The sequence below is a fragment of the Cydia amplana genome, chromosome 7, assembly GCF_948474715.1.
Source record: "Cydia amplana chromosome 7, ilCydAmpl1.1, whole genome shotgun sequence".
Lineage (NCBI taxonomy): Eukaryota > Metazoa > Arthropoda > Insecta > Lepidoptera > Tortricidae > Cydia > Cydia amplana.
Window position 1 is genome coordinate 884,594 of NC_086075.1, and position 20,147 is coordinate 904,740.

Below are 20,147 nucleotides of genomic sequence, written 5' to 3' on the forward strand. Positions count from 1 at the left end.
ATTTTCCTTATTTGAACGCCTAGTAGTCTAATGCACCAAAATACTTACGTTTATGCTGGTGATAAAGTAAGTATTGCTTAATAGTAATGTTTTCCATAAACTACATTGGTATGTTGTTTATTTTAGACAAGTTACCGATAACGCGCATATGAATTGCAACATTGAGCACATAGACAAATATTACACATTAGGTTTGTCGACACAAGTAGGTCATTTGTAATTAATTATTTTAAAGGATTTTTGTGTCATTGTGAGGGTGAGTAGATTTCGAAAGTTGATATTCTTGAAGAGATGTGACAACCGAGCTACCGTAGCTTACCAAGTAGCAGTTCTAAAGTTCGAATCTCATTTCATTCAGTAGGTAATTAATTACTAACATTCTGCATAGGTACCTAGTTTAAATTCTAAAATTTAACTTTATGAAGTCTTCTATTCTATCTAGTAGCGCACCTGGCTGGGACAATGTGTCAACAAAGTTTCTAAAATATACAGCTAAAGAAATAGTTCCAGTCATAACACACCTCATAAATCTGTGTTTTCCCTAATTCTCTAAAAAAATCTCTGATCACTCCTGTTTATAAGAGTGGGGATAGAGGCGATGTCAGCAATTATAGGCCAATATCTGTTTTGCCGGCAGTGTCGAAGATCCTTGAAAAAATTCTTAATACTAGACTACTAAACTTTTTTACAAAATATAATCTTCTATCAGAATCGCAGTTTGGCTTTAGGCAGGGGAAATCGACGGAAGATACTATAACAGCTCTCACCTCGGTAGTCGTAGATAACGTTGATGATAAGAACAAATGCTTGGCAGTCTTTCTAGACCTGAAAAAGGCTTTTGACACCGTCTCTATTCCTATCCTTATTCAAAAACTTGAAAAGATGGGGGTTAGGGGAACTGCTTTGTCCTTATTTAAAAGTTACCTTTCGGACAGGAAGCAACGAGTTAAACTGGATGTGCAGGTTAGCAACGATGAGCATGTATCGTATGGAGTTCCGCAGGGTAGCGTCTTAGGACCAACACTGTTCTTGGCCTACATAAACGATCTTTGTGACATGGCAATAACAAATGCTAAAGTATTCTCATACGCTGACGATACAGCCATAGTCTTCTCCGGTAAAACCTGGATGGAAGCAAAAACTAGTGCTGAAAAGGGTCTTGCTCAGATTTCTAGATGGTTAAAACTAAATCTGTTAACGCTTAACACAGATAAAACAAAATATATGTGTTTCAGCATCACGAATTTCACCCAACCTAACTTTGATGTAAATCTCAAAATCCACACTTGTGACAGTACGAATCTCAACAATTGTAGCTGTCCAATCATTGAAAAAGTATCAACAATTAAATACCTAGGAGTCACCTTAGACGAGCACCTAAACTGGTACAATCACATTGACCAGCTAATCAACAGGGTCCGTAAGCTGCACTGGATTTTCAGGACACTAAGGCATATTGTACCAGGTAGATCACAAACAACCCCGTCAAAACAACGGAATATACTAACAGAGATTTACACATCCCTGGTACAGTCTCTCTTGGTGTACTGTATACCTGTCTGGGGTGGGGCGGCTAAAACGCGACTCATTAGTCTGGAAAGAGCTCAGCGTGCACTCTTAAAAACAATGTATTTTAAAAAAATCCGTTACCCTACAGAATCATTATACCAACTAAGCGACGTATTATCAATAAGAAAACTATATATTCTACAAATTACTTTAAAAAAACATAAAACCCTTTCCTACAGTGCCGACTATTTTTCTAGAAGGACAATAAAAAACGTTGCTAATATAACTAAAACTAAAACCAAGTTTGCACGCTCACAATACAATTTGAAGTCTAGTCACATTTACAACAAAGTCAATAGGTGCCTAAATATTTACCCAAAACTTTACTACGATTGCAAATCAACAATTACAAAATGGTTAAAATCAAAAAGCTACAATGAAATAGAAGACTTACAAAACTAACCAGACACTATAACTAACTAGAGATTCACACATCAACTTTATAAACTAAGTATATGCATACAATCCATCCATACATATACAGCCACAAAGACACACACACACACACACACACACACACACACACACACACACGCACACACACACACTTACTGGCTCCTTTATTCCTTTATTTATTACTGCATGTCTGTACAACCCAGATATTTACCTAGTTCTATAAACAATTGTTATATATGATTGTTGTTATGATGTTGAACATATGTTATACTATTACACTTACTTAAACTAGTACTTGAAATTTTCGTGTAACAATCTGTTAATTAAGGAAGAGCGGTGTTGCCCAACACAGGCAAATTTTGCTTACCGGGCAGCACTATCCCCTACTTTATTTTACTTGTATATTTTACGAAAATAAATAATTTTAATTTTTTTTTTAATTTAAATTTTAATTCACATAAATTCACAGCTACGACCAAAACCGTTCAGTCGCACTACGAAAAGCGACAATCGTTTCTTTAATACGAAGTCGCACGGCAAAATAAAATACAATACGGAAAGGCGTAAAAACGTATTGATTTGCAGGAATTTTTATTAGGAGGTGTTCCCGTTTATTTGATCGTGTGTAGCTGCCTTACGGCGAATAGGTGTGGAGTAACCTTTAGCTAATGTTACGGGAAATTGGCTCTTATACCGATGGCAGAAGGGCGTTAACATGTGTTCGGTGTTGCCGGCTTATAGGGTTTACGATTTGTTTTTTATTTAAATTCTTTCGGCCAGTCGTTTCGTGTCTAATAAGGCAATCGATGTGAATAACGATTTTATTGGTTTTTTATAGTTTATAGGAGTAATATGCACTTTGTGAGGGATATTTAAATACATACTAAGCGAAATAGATAAACTTAGTGAAAACAACTCTTATAATATTTTTTCACATAGCTTGGGTACGATGAGACCTGTCATTTCAATACAGTCATATTTTCTATATTTTGCGTTTAAATTTTATAAATTGTATGGAGATGACTGCTGTGGCCGTACCGAAGCTATGTGAAAATTACTATATTTGTGTGCGTAAAGTGTTCGGATAGATGTTTCATTTGAAATTTGTAATACAACCTAAGGTTTACAGCTATACTTATACTCCAATTTCTATGATGACCTTTTTTTTCAAAGATGTATCAAGCCAAACACATGAAGTAGGTACATAATAGAGTGAGATACTCACAACACACTCACTAAATGGTTTATAGAGTTAGTGCATGTAATGGGAATAACGAAACTCACTTATCCAGAGTACATATTGTTAAAACCAAAGTCAAATTTGATGACCGTGGAAAAACCCCAACTAAATATGCATCACTAAAGGAGGAGAGACATATATGTATCAATGAGTAACACTTCCTGTAGATTAACCGATTATGAACCCATAACTGGATATAAAATCTATTTAAGATCATACCTAAGTATAGTCTGTCAAGCTGGATATGTCAGCAGCAATGTAAATCAAATTAAAGTATGGTATCCCTAAGAAACGAACAAAAAGCAGCAACGTACACCGATGAAATGTATACAAAACAGTTCGACAGAGAAGATATAAATGACACGCGAATTTCGAACAATTCAAAATTCAAATTCAAAATTCTTTATTTCATAATAATATACATTTTTGTGATACAGGGGATAGAGCCACCCGGTAAGCTTATGCTTGTGTTGGGAGGCACCGCTCTTCCCTAGGTTTATAAATAGTACAATTTTTTTTTAATTGTAGTTAGTTTTAGTTTTGTATTCCTGTCTACATATGTCTTTTAGTAATTTATATTAATAAATCATCCCATATTTATTTTATTTTATTAACATTAGGTATTAACTAAGATATGTAGGTAATTATACAGAATTACTAGTTAATATGTTTTTAACTTAATTCTTAATTCTAAAACATGCATTAACAACACAGGTACAAGTACGCACGTACACAATTCAAACGTAGTGTTGCTAACCCGCGATTTTTCTAATTTGCGGCCTTTTTCTACTGACAAGATTTGCTTGACCAAGTATTTATTTCATTGTTGCGCTTTTGAATTAGGAATTTTCTTTTATTTCTATAAGAGGTCAAAACTCGAAATTAATTTGTAGGTACTTGTACAAGTACGCCGGGACTTAAAATACGTAAATATTGGAAGATTCACTAGACTCACACGCTGTTTTAATTTAGTCGAAGTCGACCAATCTACGAGTATGATGACGTTATACAGAAAAGTTAAAAAGAAAACCAATATTAATTACATTGGTAAGTCACTCTTCGATTATAATAGCACCATCAATAATAATTTTATTTCATTAGTATTGTTATTATTTTCATTTTATTTTGACGATCATGATAGAAATTCTTATACAGGATGCTTCCTGTAACAGGAGCAATAAATTAAACTAAAGGCTGTACTCCTCAAACTGACCAACAATATTTTGTTCAGCAACTTTTAAAAATTATGAACCCTTTAGACTTCCTCTTTTTCATACAGAATAAATATTGCCTTCAATGTACGCTGACATCAGTGTGTTTGACGTTGCTTGTCACGCTTTAAACATAACAAAATTTGCAATACATTGCGTCTTAAAATCAAACCATGAGTCATTTTCAAAAGTTGCTGAACAAATGTTGGTCAGTTTGTGGAATACAGCCTACAGTTTAATTTATTGCTCCTGTTACAGGAAGCACCCTGTATTTTTGACATCAATGCAAACTTATTATGTAATTGTCTTTCAAGAAATAAATCATCTAATCTAATCTAATCAAGTAGGTACTTACTTAATAATCACAAAATGCGTGTCGATCATATTAATATCTACAAAATATATCCATTGATTCCAAATGCACAAACAACGTTTTTTTAGTGGCTTCAAATGTTTTACTACCAGCAACAACATCAGTTACATACCTAGTTCCTAGAAACAAACCATACAGTGAGTAAAGTAAATATAAATCTATACGACTCTACAGAGTAGTTCACACTGGTTAACACATTAACTGCCAGCGACTCGCTAGGGGAGTTCCCTGTTCGTAGGCGTTTTTCGCTACATATGGTTTTTCCCGTGTTATCGGCTATGTGGAATGTGTTAACTTGATCCAACGCACCTACAATAAAGATATGAAACGCGAAATAGCCTCTGTGTCCGTTGCCTCGGTATAAACTATCTTTGAGCCAAAGTTCGTAGGTTTTTTTCAGCAATTTTTGCGTAATAGAGGAACATATTTATTTTAATCATAATAATATTACGTAGTAGGATTATCTGAAACAATTTAGAAATGGAGGCCGCCATTTAAAATTAGTCTCCTAATATTTTTCACCATACTGTCGGTTGGTCGGTCACAGCCAAATTACTGCTCTTGACTCTAGAAGATTCCTTAAAAAAACAAAAACTTTCAGACATATCTAATAATAGTAGTACCCACAAATTAAATATTTATCTAATTGGGAATTACCATAAACGCTAAAGTCTGACCTAGCCTTTACCACCATAATCCACTTATCAACCACAGTTCACGACCGGTTTATTTATAAACATTCGGTCATTCAATCACCATTCATGTCTCGACCGCCGTTCGAGACACACGTATTTATTTAACCTAACAAAATTCTCACTTTTCTGAAATCCACCAACAAATTTACCACCACCTTTAGCAAGTTTGAACTAATCCAAAGATTGGGTTGTTAAGGTTTTTGTGTACCTATACAATAAATTCTGTGTAATTCTGTGGATGTCATATTACCATAGCATCAACAGCCCAATATATATTATTTGGAGAAACCCTTATGTAAGCATGAAATTAAAATTATACTATAAATACACGACCGGAACAATAAATGACGTTGAATAATTTTACGGTTTAGACTCCCTTGTTTTAGTCACTCGCGCGACATGTTTGTGTTGACGCTGCTCGCACTGTTAGTGCTTGAGAAAGGAGACGTAGGCTCTCCGAAATATGTCGCGCGAGTGGCTAAAAACATGTGAGTCTAAACCGTAAAATTATGCAATGTTATTATATGTCTCACAACAGTTTAAATTCGAATAAATGACGTCGATTCTAATTTAATAATTTGTTATAGTTTTAAACTGGTTTTGATAAGACTTACACGATCGTCTTGATGATTGTGGCACGCATCTCACGCACGACTTTCACTTCAATAGAGAATATTGCGCAAAACTCTGCGTAGAGGGCGTCACTAGCACAATCACTCTTGCATATTCGATCGATAGAGAGGCAGATAACGAAATTTCGAATTTCGCGTTTCGCGGCAGGCCACCTGTAAACAAAACCTCCTTGGTGCATCAATTGTCATATTGAAAACTTTTCAAAACACTGTTTAAGGCATAGTATGTATAAGTTACTCTATGGTTTACATGGGCACTAGTGCTGCACTCTGGCGGCAGAACATTGCAGTAATACTCCCTATTCGCAAGCACCAATCAGCGTCAGAAATCTTCAAGGTCATATCAAAATATGATCAAATCTAGGTAATTATATTCACAAAACAATAATCTTTGGAATAATTTGACAGCATAATATCAACACCAGTGTATACGATGAAGTGTCTACTGCTCCTGGCTTTTGTGTCTTCGTGTCAGGGTCTGGCTGTCCAGAAGACGAAGAACCTTCCGCGACCTGATCTTCTGGCGCTGACGGCCTTGGATCCTCCGTCTTTGGAAGTGGAGTGGGCACCTGTGAAGCATGATGACCCGAGTGAACCTATCTTGGGATATAAGGTATGTATTATGTTAATTATCAATGCGAAGCGAAGCATCTCCTGTTCAGCTTGTGGCAAAAATATGTTCGTATGTCCGGCTGTTCTCATCTACCGTATTTTCAACTTATTCTCAAGAAATTTGTATGTGTGTATCTATAAATAAACTACTGTGAGTGTAAGTGACTAAAATTTTCAGGATATACCGAGATTACATTTGGATTTTCAATGTTCTAGATAGAATTTCCTTCTATTATAAGATTCCAGACTTTACAGTTCATCAACATCGAATTCCTTTATTCCTCATAGCATCTCACTCTTACATGTTAACACTTCTGTACAGCCACACGCTAAGACCGAGTACCTGGATTACTAAATGGACTGAATCGTTATGGAATCAAATGGTACTCAGGCGTTGCATGTGCCTGCACAGACTGCATAAAATAAGGTGGGAGGCGATAGCAAGGGATCCTATTGGCCTAAGTCCCTACTTCCCTAGCCCTAACTTATTCTATGACAAGGATGTCTGTACCGGGAGACCTATCGGTAACAGACGGATTCCCTACGGGGGGGGATCAAGGTGGTTTGGATGGATACTTGCTGCCGATCGCCCAGGCTCAAGCGACCGATTAAGGCTGAAGGAGTCTTATGCCACAGCAAGGGTTCCTGTAAAAAGGTGGTGGATGGGAGCCTCTACTCTCAGAGTGTCGCCCTGAGCACGCAGAGGTTTTGGGTATAGAGGTAGTGAAACACCAACGGACAATTGGTATCTGATTTATTTACAATTTGCATTTCTTTATATACACAACTTTACCTATAGCACACATATGTAAATCTTATTTGTATTACATCCGTGTAAAGTGCAACTAAGACAATATGTTTCTGCTGGTTTATGCCCTAGATTGATCTGCGTGGATCAGCGCGATGCGCTGACGCAATCTGTTGCTTAAACATCCTGGCGACTCCCGAAGGCAGCGGGGATGATGGGAAGCTGTTCTATAGCGGCTGTATCGGACGTAACTCTATTTCTTCGAACTGGCTGCTGTTGACCGTTGGGTTTGTTCTGTGGCGCTTGGGTTTCGGTGGAGCCGACCTGGCGGGGGCGGCGGACAGCGAAGCAGACCGCTGGCTGGTTGCGCAGGAACGAATGTGTAACAGGACCTGTGGACCATAACAGACTGTTAGTATCATTAGAATAAAGACTGCTAATGACGAACCGAGACTAATTGCTACTGAGTTACTTTGTATCTGTTTCCAAATTGTATTGTCTAATTGCTTTTGGAGTAAATTCTCGTTGCTAGTGAGATGTTTAAATATGTCTCTGGAGCTGTCAAGAACTTCCTCATCTCTGGTTATATCTTCTATTTGATTGGTTGTTTCGTTTGTATTTAATGAAAAGTTGGCTTGTCTTGAAAACGTTGCTAACACCGATATTGTGTTAGCTCTTCTTGCTGCTAGAATGTTTCTTCTTGTTTTGATAATACAGTTTTCTGCAATGTGGATGACAGTTGTATTTTGGATCATAATTTCTTCCCTTTCTCCATCGCAAATTATTGACGCTTTCACTGATTTTGTTGTCATGATTAGCCAAGTGTTTGGCATATATAATTGTTTCCATACGGTTGTTGTTAGGTTCAGTTCTCTCGTGTTACAGTTGACCATCTCAGTTCCCTTGAATAAAAGATCAATGATGCAATTCTTATTTTCCTGCATATTTTTTACTGATGTCGGGTAACAAATGTATTCGGTATTCTTTCTGAGACATGCTTTGAATTCTTCTGTCTCTAATTCGAAGTAATTTTCATTATTGTAATCAATCGCAATTATGTTGTGATATACTTCTAAACTGTATACTTTTCCTTTTTTATTTTGCTTTGGTACTGGTGTCACGTGAATCAAAGTGTATTTAGTTATATCTTGTAATGCGAAATAACCATATACTTTTATGTATGTTGCGTTTTCTGTGACCTTCGTATCTATTAGTTGATTTTGCACTATTCTTAGCTTCGTTGGTAGCTTGCTATTGGCGTTTGTCAAAATTTGGTTAACTTCTTTAAGTTGTAGTACATCATAGATCGTTCCTTGATGTAGATATGCCTCTTGAAGTCTGGAGTAGTGTTCTATAATCTCATCTATGTAATGTGCTGCGAGTTGATACATGTGAAGAATGTTAATGTTTACGTGATTGATGTCTATTCTTTTGTACCATTTGTTCACATTGTTCATATATTGTATTGCTTGATTTAACTTGGTCTGGAACGTTTCTAGCTTTTTTATAATTCTTTCTTCTGTTTGGTTGACTGTTGCGATGGTTGATATCATGAATTTGGTTTGATGATTGGCTGCCTCTATCAGCTTGTTTTGATTCCCTTGTAACGTATCTATGTCTTTGTAGACTTCGTCATTTACCCCGAATATTGAAGTCAACATTTGGCCGAATAATCCTCTTTTTTTTCTGATTTGTCCTATATTCAGGATTAAATTAGTGACTTCCTCTAGTTTCTCTTGCCCTTCATATAATTGGCGATACAATTGGGCACAGTGAATTTCCGTATTGGTTTTTGTTACTGTGTCACAGTAGTGTTTGAATTGTGCGGTGACTCCTCGAATGTCTTCAACATCTCTTTCTATATTACTTTTTGCGAAATTGGTTTGAATCCGGAATATTCCTCTGTCAATTGTCGCTGACCCTACGTGTTCCACGTAAATTCCTTCGTTGATGTTTTTTATTGTGTAATTTGCTGTTGTCATATTTATCAAACAGGTAAACAGGGTCATGAATAATGTCCAAGGGTATTTGCTACCTGTGCGTTGGTTGCTTCGTCTTCGTGATTCCTTTGTAAAGGTTCTGTTTGATTGATCTGACGTAGCATCGACTGGTGTTCGTTGTGCTATATTGCTGTTGACGTCAACATGTTGAGTCTCTGTCATATCTTCCTCGTTGTTGGGTAATGGAATTACTTTATGGACTGCCCTTTTTAAACAATTTCCAGGGGCTTTTTGTAATGTTAGTACTCTTGTTTTCCCATCAGCTCCTGGGTGTGTTTCTATTACCTTTGCTAATGGCCATTGACTGGGTGTGATGTTTTCGTCTTTTATTAAAACCACGGTTCCTTTTTTAATGTTTCCTTGGTCTAATTGCCACTTATACCTCTGCTGGAGTTGATGTAAATAGTCTCTACTCCATGTTTTCCAGAAGTCTTTTTTCATTTTTTGAATCAATTTCCATCGCTGTTGTAGGTTTGTGCTAACATCATTTATTGGATCAGGGATGCCCACTGCTTCTCTTCCAATGAGAAAATGGCTTGGTGTTAATACAGTGTTGTCATTGATATCATCACTTTGTGCGCAAAGGGGTCTTGAGTTCAAGCATGTCTCTACCTGGCTCAAGAGCGTGGATAACTCTTCGTATGTTAATGTTGACTCTCCTATTACTCTCTTCAAATGATGCTTCATTGCTTTGACCCCTGCTTCCCAAATTCCACCAAAATGGGGTGCGAGGGGTGGGTTGAAATGCCATTGTGTTCCCATACTAGTTACGGCATTTTGGACGTGCGGCGTTTGCATGATTTCTAATAGTTGCGTGTGTAGCATTCTTGCTGCACCTACGAAATTTCTTCCGTTGTCGCTGTATATATGTGAGATGTGGCCACGTCTTGCTTTAAATCTGATAAATGCAGCGATGAATGATTCTGTGGATAAATCTCCCACCAGTTCTAGGTGTATGGCTTTTGTTGCCAGGCAGACAAATACTGCGATATAGCCTTTTGTGGCCTTATTCCCTCTGCCTTTCGTAGTCCTTACTTGTATTGGTCCTGCCATATCGACACCAGTGTGGCTGAAGGTTTGGGATGGAGTTACTCTGGGTTCTGGTAACTGTCCCATCTTCTGTGATGCAGGGGCCGCCTTATACCGTATACATTTAACACAGTTGCGGATGCTAGATTTTGTCATTCTTTTTAATCCCAAAATCCAATACTTCTGCCTTAAAAATGCTATTGTCAACTTGGTCCCACCGTGCAACGTTTGAAGATGTGCTTCATTAATTAGCATTCTGGAGACGTGGTGGTGGTGCGGTAGAATAATTGGGTGCTTTTGATTGTATGGCAACTGTGAGTGGTGTAGTCGTCCACCCACTCTTATTAACCCATCGTCTCCTATGAATGGATCCAAACTACGCAGTTTGCTTTTCTTCGTGACTGGTTTATTGTTTTTTAATGATTCATATTCTTCAGTAAAGGCTTCTTGCTGTACCAGTTTAAGGATTTTGCCTATTGTTTGTTGTATTTCAACGTACGTTAACATGTCTCCTTTTTGTTCTCTTCGTGTTATTCTGTAGCAAAACGATAGAACCCGTATCATACGTTGGAACCGTGAAAATCTTTCCCATATTTTCTTTTCTTTTTTGTCTTCTGTAATCGTAACGTGGTTATTTTCAATTTCTTGGCATTTTTCTATTATGGTTTTGGTATGTGGTATCTCGTCGTTTTGCAACCAGCTGGGCCCTTTCCACCATAACTCATGATGCTCTAACTTGCGTGGTTCTATTCCTCTTGACAGTACATCTGCTGGGTTGTCTGTAGTTTTCACATGATTCCAACATTCGCTCGGCGTATTTCTCTGAATCTCTGATACTCTGTTCGCGACAAAGGTTTGCCATTTCCCTGCTTCTCCTTTGATCCAGCCGATAGTGATCATGGAATCTGTATAACAATGGATTGTTACTTTATCGCAATCTAGGCCGTCCTTCACTTTTATTATTAGTTTGGATAATAGATGTGCTGCACAAAGCTCTAGTCGGGGCAGTGTGCTTTTGGTCTTTTTTGGGGCCACTTTGGATTTCGCTTGTAATAAAGAAACATAGTACTGGCCGTTCATCTTAATTCGGCTGTATATCACCGTTCCGTAAGCTTTTTCAGACGCATCGCAAAATCCGTGCAACTCGATGGTAGTGTGTTTATGTTTTATCCATCGGGGTATTCGAATTGTTTCAATTGTTTTGATTTGTGTATAAAACTCTTCCCATCTCTTTTTTATGGCTTCGTCTACGGGCGTGTCCCAGTCTATTCCATTTGTCCACAATTCTTGAATTAGCAACTTCATTTCTACTATGATCGGCGCCAGCCATCCCATTGGGTCAAATATTTTGGAAATTTCGGATAAAAGGAATCGTTTTGTTAATTTTTCGGTATTGGCGATTTTTATTTGAAAGTGGAAGTTGTCCTCTGCTGGTGACCACATCACGCCTAGTGATTTTCTTGTTTCATGTTGTGGTAATTTTATCATGTCATCTTCCCTACTTCCTTCTGGGATGTTATTTAACAACTCTATCTTATTCGATGACCATTTTCTTAGGTTAAATCCTCCGGCACTCAACATGTTTACTAACTGGTCTTGTAATATCTTGGCTTCTTCTTCACTATCTGCTCCTGATAAAATGTCATCCACATAAAAATCGTGTAATGTTGTTTTGCTTGCTAACGGATACCTTTCTTGTTCGTCACGTGCTAATTGCTGCAGGGTTCTGACAGCTAAGTATGGCGCCGAGGCTGTTCCATATGTTACTGTGGTCAATTGGGTCACTTGTGGACCATCTCCATAGTATTCTCTGATATTTTAAGTCTGACTCGTGAATTTTTATGAACCGATACATCTTCTCCAGGTCCGCCATAAATGCCACTTCATGTTTTCTCCAACGTAACAAAATGTCTGATATGTCTTGTTGTAAGCGCGGACCCTTATACATGTTTTCATTTAGACTGAGATATCCCTTTTCCTTACTAGAAGCATCAAACACGACCCTTAACTTTGTGGTCAAGCTATCGTCTCTGATTACTGCGTGGTGTGGTATGTAGAACTTTCCTTTGCCGTACTCAGCTTTGTTTAGCTTTTTCATGTGTCCCATACGCAGATATTCTGCCATGAACTCGTTGTATTGACTCCGTAGGATATCATTTTTCTTAAATGATTTTTCTAGTTGGAATAGTCGTGCCGCAGCTTTATTACGCGTTTCCCCGTACTCAAGGTTTGGATTCTTCAACGGAATACGAACCGTGTATGCTCCATCTTTCCCTCTTACAGTGCTTTTACTGACATATTCCTCACAAATTCGGTCTTCTTCATTCAATTCAATATTTCTCGGGACCTCTTCAAGTTCCCAAAAATCCGTTAACTGTCTGATCTCATCATTAAACGATGTCATGCATAATACTTTCATAGGATTTGCGATATTAGATATTCGCCAACCTGATAATATCCACCCGAACTCCGTTTCCTGTGCTATCATGTTCGTTTCTACCTTTTCAAATCCTTTTCGCAGGAACTGACTGTACTCTTGCGCTCCTAAAATTACATCAATTGGGCCTTTCTTGTAGTATGTGGGATCTGCTATGACCTTGTTCCCTAACTTCTTGGAGTTCACTTGTGGAATGTCCTGTTTTGGTAGTACGGAGGTTAATTTTGGCAATACTATAAGTGTCACTGGCAGTTTATATTGGCTTGGAAACCGTGGTTTCATTGTAATCGTGATACAATGTTTAGACGTTTTTGGCTGTTCGTCCCCGATTCCTTTGACCTGGGTGTATATTTTTTGTCTTGGGTACGACAACATTTGCGCTACTTCTTCTGTACAAAATGACGCTTCTGACCCTTGGTCACACAAAACCCTTAGCAACCGTGGTTCACCGTAGTATGTAGAGGTCTCTACTAACGCCGTAGCTAGTAACGTCGTCTTCTTTGAGTCCTCTGCAGTCATGGCTGTGTGAGTTATCATCTTTTGAATGCGCCTTTCCTTATTCTGACCTTCCCTATGTTGGGGTTGAAATCTAAACCCACGTTGGTTTCTCATATCATTGGACCTGGGCTTGATAACGTTACCTGGTGGAGTTATATGGATCATCGAGTGATGGGGTTTGTTGCAAAAATGGCACAACACTGTACTGTTACATTTCTCTGCCGAGTCATGATTTATGCAATTGTAACATTTCTTTCGGTCTCGAACCACCTTAAGGCGCTCGGGGATACTTAGCAATTTAAACTTTGCGCAAGAATAAATCTTGTGGTCCTCATTCTGACAGTACCAGCATTTTTGGCCGTGTGCGTTGTCTGACTGTACCATCTGCAAAGTAGTAATTCCATTCCCTTTCGGTGTCTGTGTGGAAGTGACCTGGGTTGCAGTTTCCAAACATTTAAATCTTTTTTCCATGAATCCCATCATTTCGGTTAAACTCTGATTTTTGTTTGGTGTTTCCAAGGCTAGTTCATAGATGTTATTGGTCTCAGCGTCCCATTTTCGACTAATGATACGAGTTAACATCGGATCCCAGTGCGACGTATTTACTCCTTGGTTCATTAACGCGGCTAAGCTCTCCTTTATTGTATCAAACATGTTTTTTATTTTAACAGCGCTAGGACGTTCTATTGTAGGTAAATCAAGCAACTTGTCAATAAACTTCGAACTGATTAGTCGTTCATTTTCATACCGCTGCGTCAACAATTCCCACGCGGTGTCGTAGTTGGTTTCGCTAATATTCAATTGTTGAATCATTTTTGCAGGCTCTCCTTTTAAATGTGTTTTTAAATATTGCATTTTCTCTGTGTTTGATAACGTAGCGTCGTTGTGGATAAGATTTTTAAATTAATCGTGGAATGAATACCAGGCTTCGTATTCCCCCGTAAATATCGGGATGGTGATTTTTGGCAAGTTGACCCGTTTTTTGGTTTCGGTGGAACTACGTGAAATAGCGGGCTCGGCTGACTCGTTAATTCTAGCTTGTAATTGGTACGACGTGTCTTCAACATCTTTTTGGCATCCTTCAAAACCTTCTTTCGTGAAATATTCGTCATTAAATGAACTTCCTTCTACGCATAGTCCCAAATGCTCCTCTTCTACAGTTTCCCACTGTTTCTGGATGGCTTGGAGAGTTGTTTGTAGGAACCAGATTGGCTTGTTTTCAGTAATGGCTTGCCTGGCTGCGGCTAACTTCTTGACGAGCTGGGATATGCGCCACTTCTGCATCCCTAGCTTTGGCGAAACTTCCTGGCTGTCTACAACCTTGAACCCCGTAGACCCGCCTTGGCTAACTTCCATCAACGCTTCTTCACACTTGTCTAGGTAGGCTGTGGCTTCTTCATAGATGCTCTGGAGGCTACCGTAGTAGCTGGTCATGTAGGTGTGGGTGGCTAACCGGTCTTCCGGCTTAAGTCGGGCGTGGTTTTCCTCGATTTGTGTTTTAATTCCGTTAAGCATCGTCCTTTTGTCCATGATGTACTTATGTGTCTTCCTGTTTGCCGAATCCTTTTTCATATTCGTCAACAAGGTCTTAAGTCCTCCTCCTAATTCTTCTTGGCTCTTCAGAAGTTCGTTGAGTTTAACAGCGTCCATGTTGTCAGTTTGTCAGTCAAACCCTACCAAATTAATTTATACCTAACCGTGGGAGGACAATGTTAACAAGGTCGCGGTGTATAACGTACCTAGTGGTGGAGGGTGAATTTAATAGTCGATACTACTGACTGGTTGGTTGTCAATATCACCGACTCAACAGACACCCCTTAAGTTACCATGTACTCATAGCAATGTTATCCTTAAGGGATATCCGGCTCGAAGGACCAAATGTACAGCCACACGCTAAGGCCGAGTACCTGGATTACTAAATGGACTGAATCGTTATGGAATCAAATGGTACTCAGGCGTTGCATGTGCCTGCACAGACTGCATAAAATAAGGTGGGAGGCGATAGCAAGGGATCCTATTGGCCTAAGTCCCTACTTCCCTAGCCCTAACTTATTCTATGACAAGGATGTCTGTACCGGGAGACCTATCGGTAACAGACGGATTCCCTACGGGGGGGGATCAAGGTGGTTTGGATGGATACTTGCTGCCGATCGCCCAGGCTCAAGCGACCGATTAAGGCTGAAGGAGTCTTATGCCACAGCAAGGGTTCCTGTAAAAAGGTGGTGGATGGGAGCCTCTACTCTCAGAGTGTCGCCCTGAGCACGCAGAGGTTTTGGGTATAGAGGTAGTGAAACACCAACGGACAATTGGTATCTGATTTATTTACAATTTGCATTTCTTTATATACACAACTTTACCTATAGCACACATATGTAAATCTTATTTGTATTACATCCGTGTAAAGTGCAACTAAGACAATATGTTTCTGCTGGTTTATGCCCTAGATTGATCTGCGTGGATCAGCGCGATGCGCTGACGCAATCTGTTGCTTAAACAACTTCTATAGAGTGACTGGGAGCAAACATACGCTTAGAAAGTGACTCACGATTGATTGATTCGTAGTTTTAGTTGCCTATTGTATTTGTATTGAGTGTGGTCAAGGTATGAGATTTCTATGCCACTGCGTAGTTGCGTACCTTGTCCCAGACAATAATTAATAATATTATGAGAGCTAGGGCTTTTATGTTTAAGTTATGAAAAGGCATAAGGGCGTCCGCTAGCTAGCGCGGGTGCACGGAGCGGGCGCACGCACGCGGGTGCCTTTTTGTAGGTAAAATCCGTCGCACGCTCATAATAGTATTGTACTATTTTTCGTTAACCGGCTCACCCGCTCCGTGCAACCGCGCCAGCTAGCGGACGCTCTAAAAGACGCTCAAAAACTGTGTGATAACGAAACAACAATGGAATGCTCAAGCACTGTATACCAACTAAGCTACCGAAGTTTACACGAACCCAACAATTTTATCCATTATATCCAGTTGGGCCTGGATCTCAGTAAGGTGTTATCTTCATTTTTTAGCATTAGAAAAAGGGTAAACAATCATGACGTGTATTTGTATTGAAGAACACTTGAAACAAATATATATTAGCAGCAATACTGGACCTGGTAGATAGTACAGCATAACCAAAGTAGGTAGGTACCTAGTTTGTTACCTACTACGTAAAACAAATGCCCTCTGCCATCTATACAATGTAGATCGAAAGATAAATCAACACAAAAGATAATTATTCTGGTTTATTTGTGAAACAAGGTCGCAGGAAAATTTAGTTTTACGTATTGTACGCTCATTGACTGCACTAAAAGCAACACTCATAACTGACTTCGGTGGATAATAAGGTTTTCAATACTAATTGTCACTTAACCTATTAAGGCCTAGGGCCTGACTCGGGTTTTGAACTAGATATCTAATTAAATATCAATCAATCTTTGGGTAATATGGCTCCATCGATACTGTCGATGATTTCGCCAACGTCGAAGTGGATCCCTCGTGGGATCGAATTAATATTATTTGTAATAAATAAACTTCAGCCAGTGTACGGTATATAAAACTATAAAATTATGGCCTCTAGGGCTCTAGCCAGCCACGGTTAGAGGTAGAAATACCAAATGCTCGTAGAGCACGACGTTGTTCGGTTGTATTATGAGCTCTTGTAAGGCGATAGCTGGACTTTACAAGGGCCACGTGGGGCTACCTGGCGTTGACGCCAGAATGGCGATTAAACTCGTATCAAGATTAATTCTTCATTATCCGCACACTTCCATATTAGTTTACTGTATAATAAGCTATCAGTATTACACTTTAAACAACATTAATGGGCAAAAACAAAGAAATTAATCACGACCCGATGTGACCAAGATGGCGGTCGACAAGAAGCCCCCTAATTAAATATCTATTAGACATCACCAAGATATGTCAGTGTCAAACAGGTGTCAAAAGTGACGTTTTTGTTTGAAGAAATGTAATTTTTGACATTTGTTTGACACTGACATATCTTGGTGATGTCTAATAGATATCTAATATTTGACGTACCTATCTTAAAGTTGGAATATGGCTGCTCCTTGTGTAAATTTCATTCGATAGCGTGACGTATGCGTTTGCGTGCAATCTCATTTTGTATGGGATTTGGAGTTTCCAAAACGTCCCGCTTGGCGCGCTGTTCAAAATCCCATACAAAATGCTACTTAACGCAAACGTGTACGTCCGTCACGCTATCGATGTACACTAGGGGTTCTGATAGTTGATTAAACAATATGTCGTATTGGTTTTTATAATATGTCGTATAGGAAAACATCGTGAGGAACCCGAACTCCAGATCCCGATAAAGCAGTAAACTAGGCTTTGGCCTCTGGGTTGGAACTAAGGTCAGGATGGCAGTCACTTTCGTAACTATTAGTTTCTTCGCCAATTCTTGGGATTAAAAAAAAAAGTAATTTATTGTCGCAAAAAAACAATAAATTACTTCATTATTATTGGATTAGTTGCCAAGTGGACCCCAGGCTCCCATGAGCCGTGACAAAAATAGCCGGGACAACGCGAGGAAGATGATGATGATGATTGGTCTTTTCAGGTCAAGGTTTGGGAGCTACCGCCTGTGAAAACCTACAAATATGAGTTCGTAGACGGAGTGAAGACACTAGTACAAGAAGAGATGCCTCCTAAAGTAAGTACAGTCACGGACTATAATTGTCATAGCCCGGTTTTTTGGGGGCAAAATGTTTCTGGGCGTTTTTTTTTAAAGTTGTCCCCTACACTTTTTTTTTCAAATTTGGGATTTTTTATGTTATTTCTTCTCAGAATCACGAGCTCTTTCTATCCTAATAGGAGAAAAAAAGTGTCCCAAAATTTCCATACATTTTTCGATCTTTCCATTCCGCGACCGCCATACAAAGTCTATGAAAAATGGTGACGGAATGGAAATAAAAACCTTAGGACACTTTTTTTCTCCTATTAGGATAGAAAGAGCTCGTGATTCTGAGTAGAAATAACATAAAAATCCCAAAAATGAAAAAAAAGTGTAGGGGACAACTTTAAAAAAAAAACGCCCATCTACCAGTGCTACCACAGCACAGCACCAGTGCAGTAAATCATAAATCATTAAGGGATGAAAGGCACTTTTCTGCCGAGGTAGTTTGGCGCTCAAACGCAGTGAGTCCGAGTCTTAACTCTTCAATTGCTTATAATATTTGCCTTGCAAATATCCGACATTTTAAATTGACTCGACTTCGAGTTCATTTTATGGTAAAAACGATTCAAATACTTAAAAATTACATAACGGCTATGTGGTCCAGTCGCCATCAGATCTATCGGAGCGGCCAAGGTGCTCACAAATATCTGGACACGCCTCTATTGTCAAGGCTCCAATATATCTGTTGGCGACTGTGTTACCTACGTCAAAATTTTATGTTCCCCATAAACCTAAGTGTGCTAATAAATAAATAAAAATAATTTATTTCAGAAAACAGGTTCCATAATTTGGTTAGTAAATCTTAACTTAAGAACTATGTTAGTAAAAGAAAAAAAGAAAGCACATACAATTTAATAAATTAAAAATTTTAATTGAAATTAATTTTTATTTTGGTAATGTTTCCAGATCGGTGATGCCGACACACCTCCAGAAAAAGACGCCAGGGAGATCGTGGTTCCCGGACCACATGCCTCTAAAACTAGGGTCCCTAGCATCAAACTAAACGTTATTTATGAGGTAATTAAACTAGTGTCTGATGTTAATGTACAACATAAAGTTTATGTTCCAATTGGCCTGGCCCCGTAGATAACATGCCAATCGCTAACGCTCTCGAGCGAACGAAACGCAACTGTCACTGTCGGACTAATATGGAAGAGCGATAGAAAGACACAACGCGTTTCGTTGTCGACGCGACAGCGATTGTCATATTGGCTAGGTCGGCTGATTATCTAAAGTATCATTCTATGGAACTTGCTAACTATGTAAACAAAGGTCACTAGTAAATTCATATTTTTTGTCAATTTTCAATATGGCGGTTTGTTTATACAGTTAGCAAGTTCCATACAATGACAAGTGTAAATGTAAACACTTTATTGTACATAAGACAGGTTAAGATACAATTAAAAAGAGAGTATACAATGTACAAAGGCGAACTTATCCCTATAAGGGATCTCTTCCAGTCAACCTTTGAGCAATTGAGAGAAGACAAATGAAATGAGAATGAATGGAATGGAATGAATGATGTGAATGAATGGAATGAAATGAGAATTTGTATTGTGTTATAGGTACGCGTCCGTGCGTTCTCGGCGCGTCGCGACGGTCCGCTTTCTACGCACATGCGCGTTCAGCTGATGGATGATAAGGAGGAAAACGACGCCGACGTTGGCAATGAGGTTTACCACTTTGTGTAGGATTAGCGTAGTGAATGAAATATAATAATTATATTCACTTATAGTATTACATATTAAATTTATTTCAGATGTATTCTTTATTCCTTTTTTGACCCACTTTTTTATCTGTCGTCTATTTAGAAGTTATAAACCACAAGAATAACAACACACTTTCTGTAGTATTCAGGATCCTTTAACTATTAATTCTATAAATGTGAAATATCCCTGTCTGCCTGTCAGTAGGTGTGTCTGTTACTTTTTCACTCTTAAACCACTGAATTGATTTAGATGAAATTTTGAATAAAGATAGTGTCAGACCCGATGAAGAGATGCATAGATTTTATCATTCAT

The 20,147-nt window shown here is 38.6% G+C and overlaps 1 protein-coding gene across 1 annotated transcript; it reads left to right on the forward strand.

Moving 5' to 3' along the window:
- Positions 1-5,713: 5,713 nt before the first annotated feature.
- Positions 5,714-19,849, forward strand: LOC134649802 (uncharacterized). The gene is made up of 5 exons (XM_063504630.1): positions 5,714-5,779; positions 6,525-6,729; positions 18,010-18,102; positions 19,033-19,143; positions 19,692-19,849. Exons 2-5 carry the CDS (start codon positions 6,550-6,552, stop codon positions 19,815-19,817), a joined length of 510 nt encoding a protein of 169 aa, XP_063360700.1. The 5' UTR covers positions 5,714-5,779; positions 6,525-6,549; the 3' UTR covers positions 19,818-19,849.
- Positions 19,850-20,147: the final 298 nt, after the last annotated feature.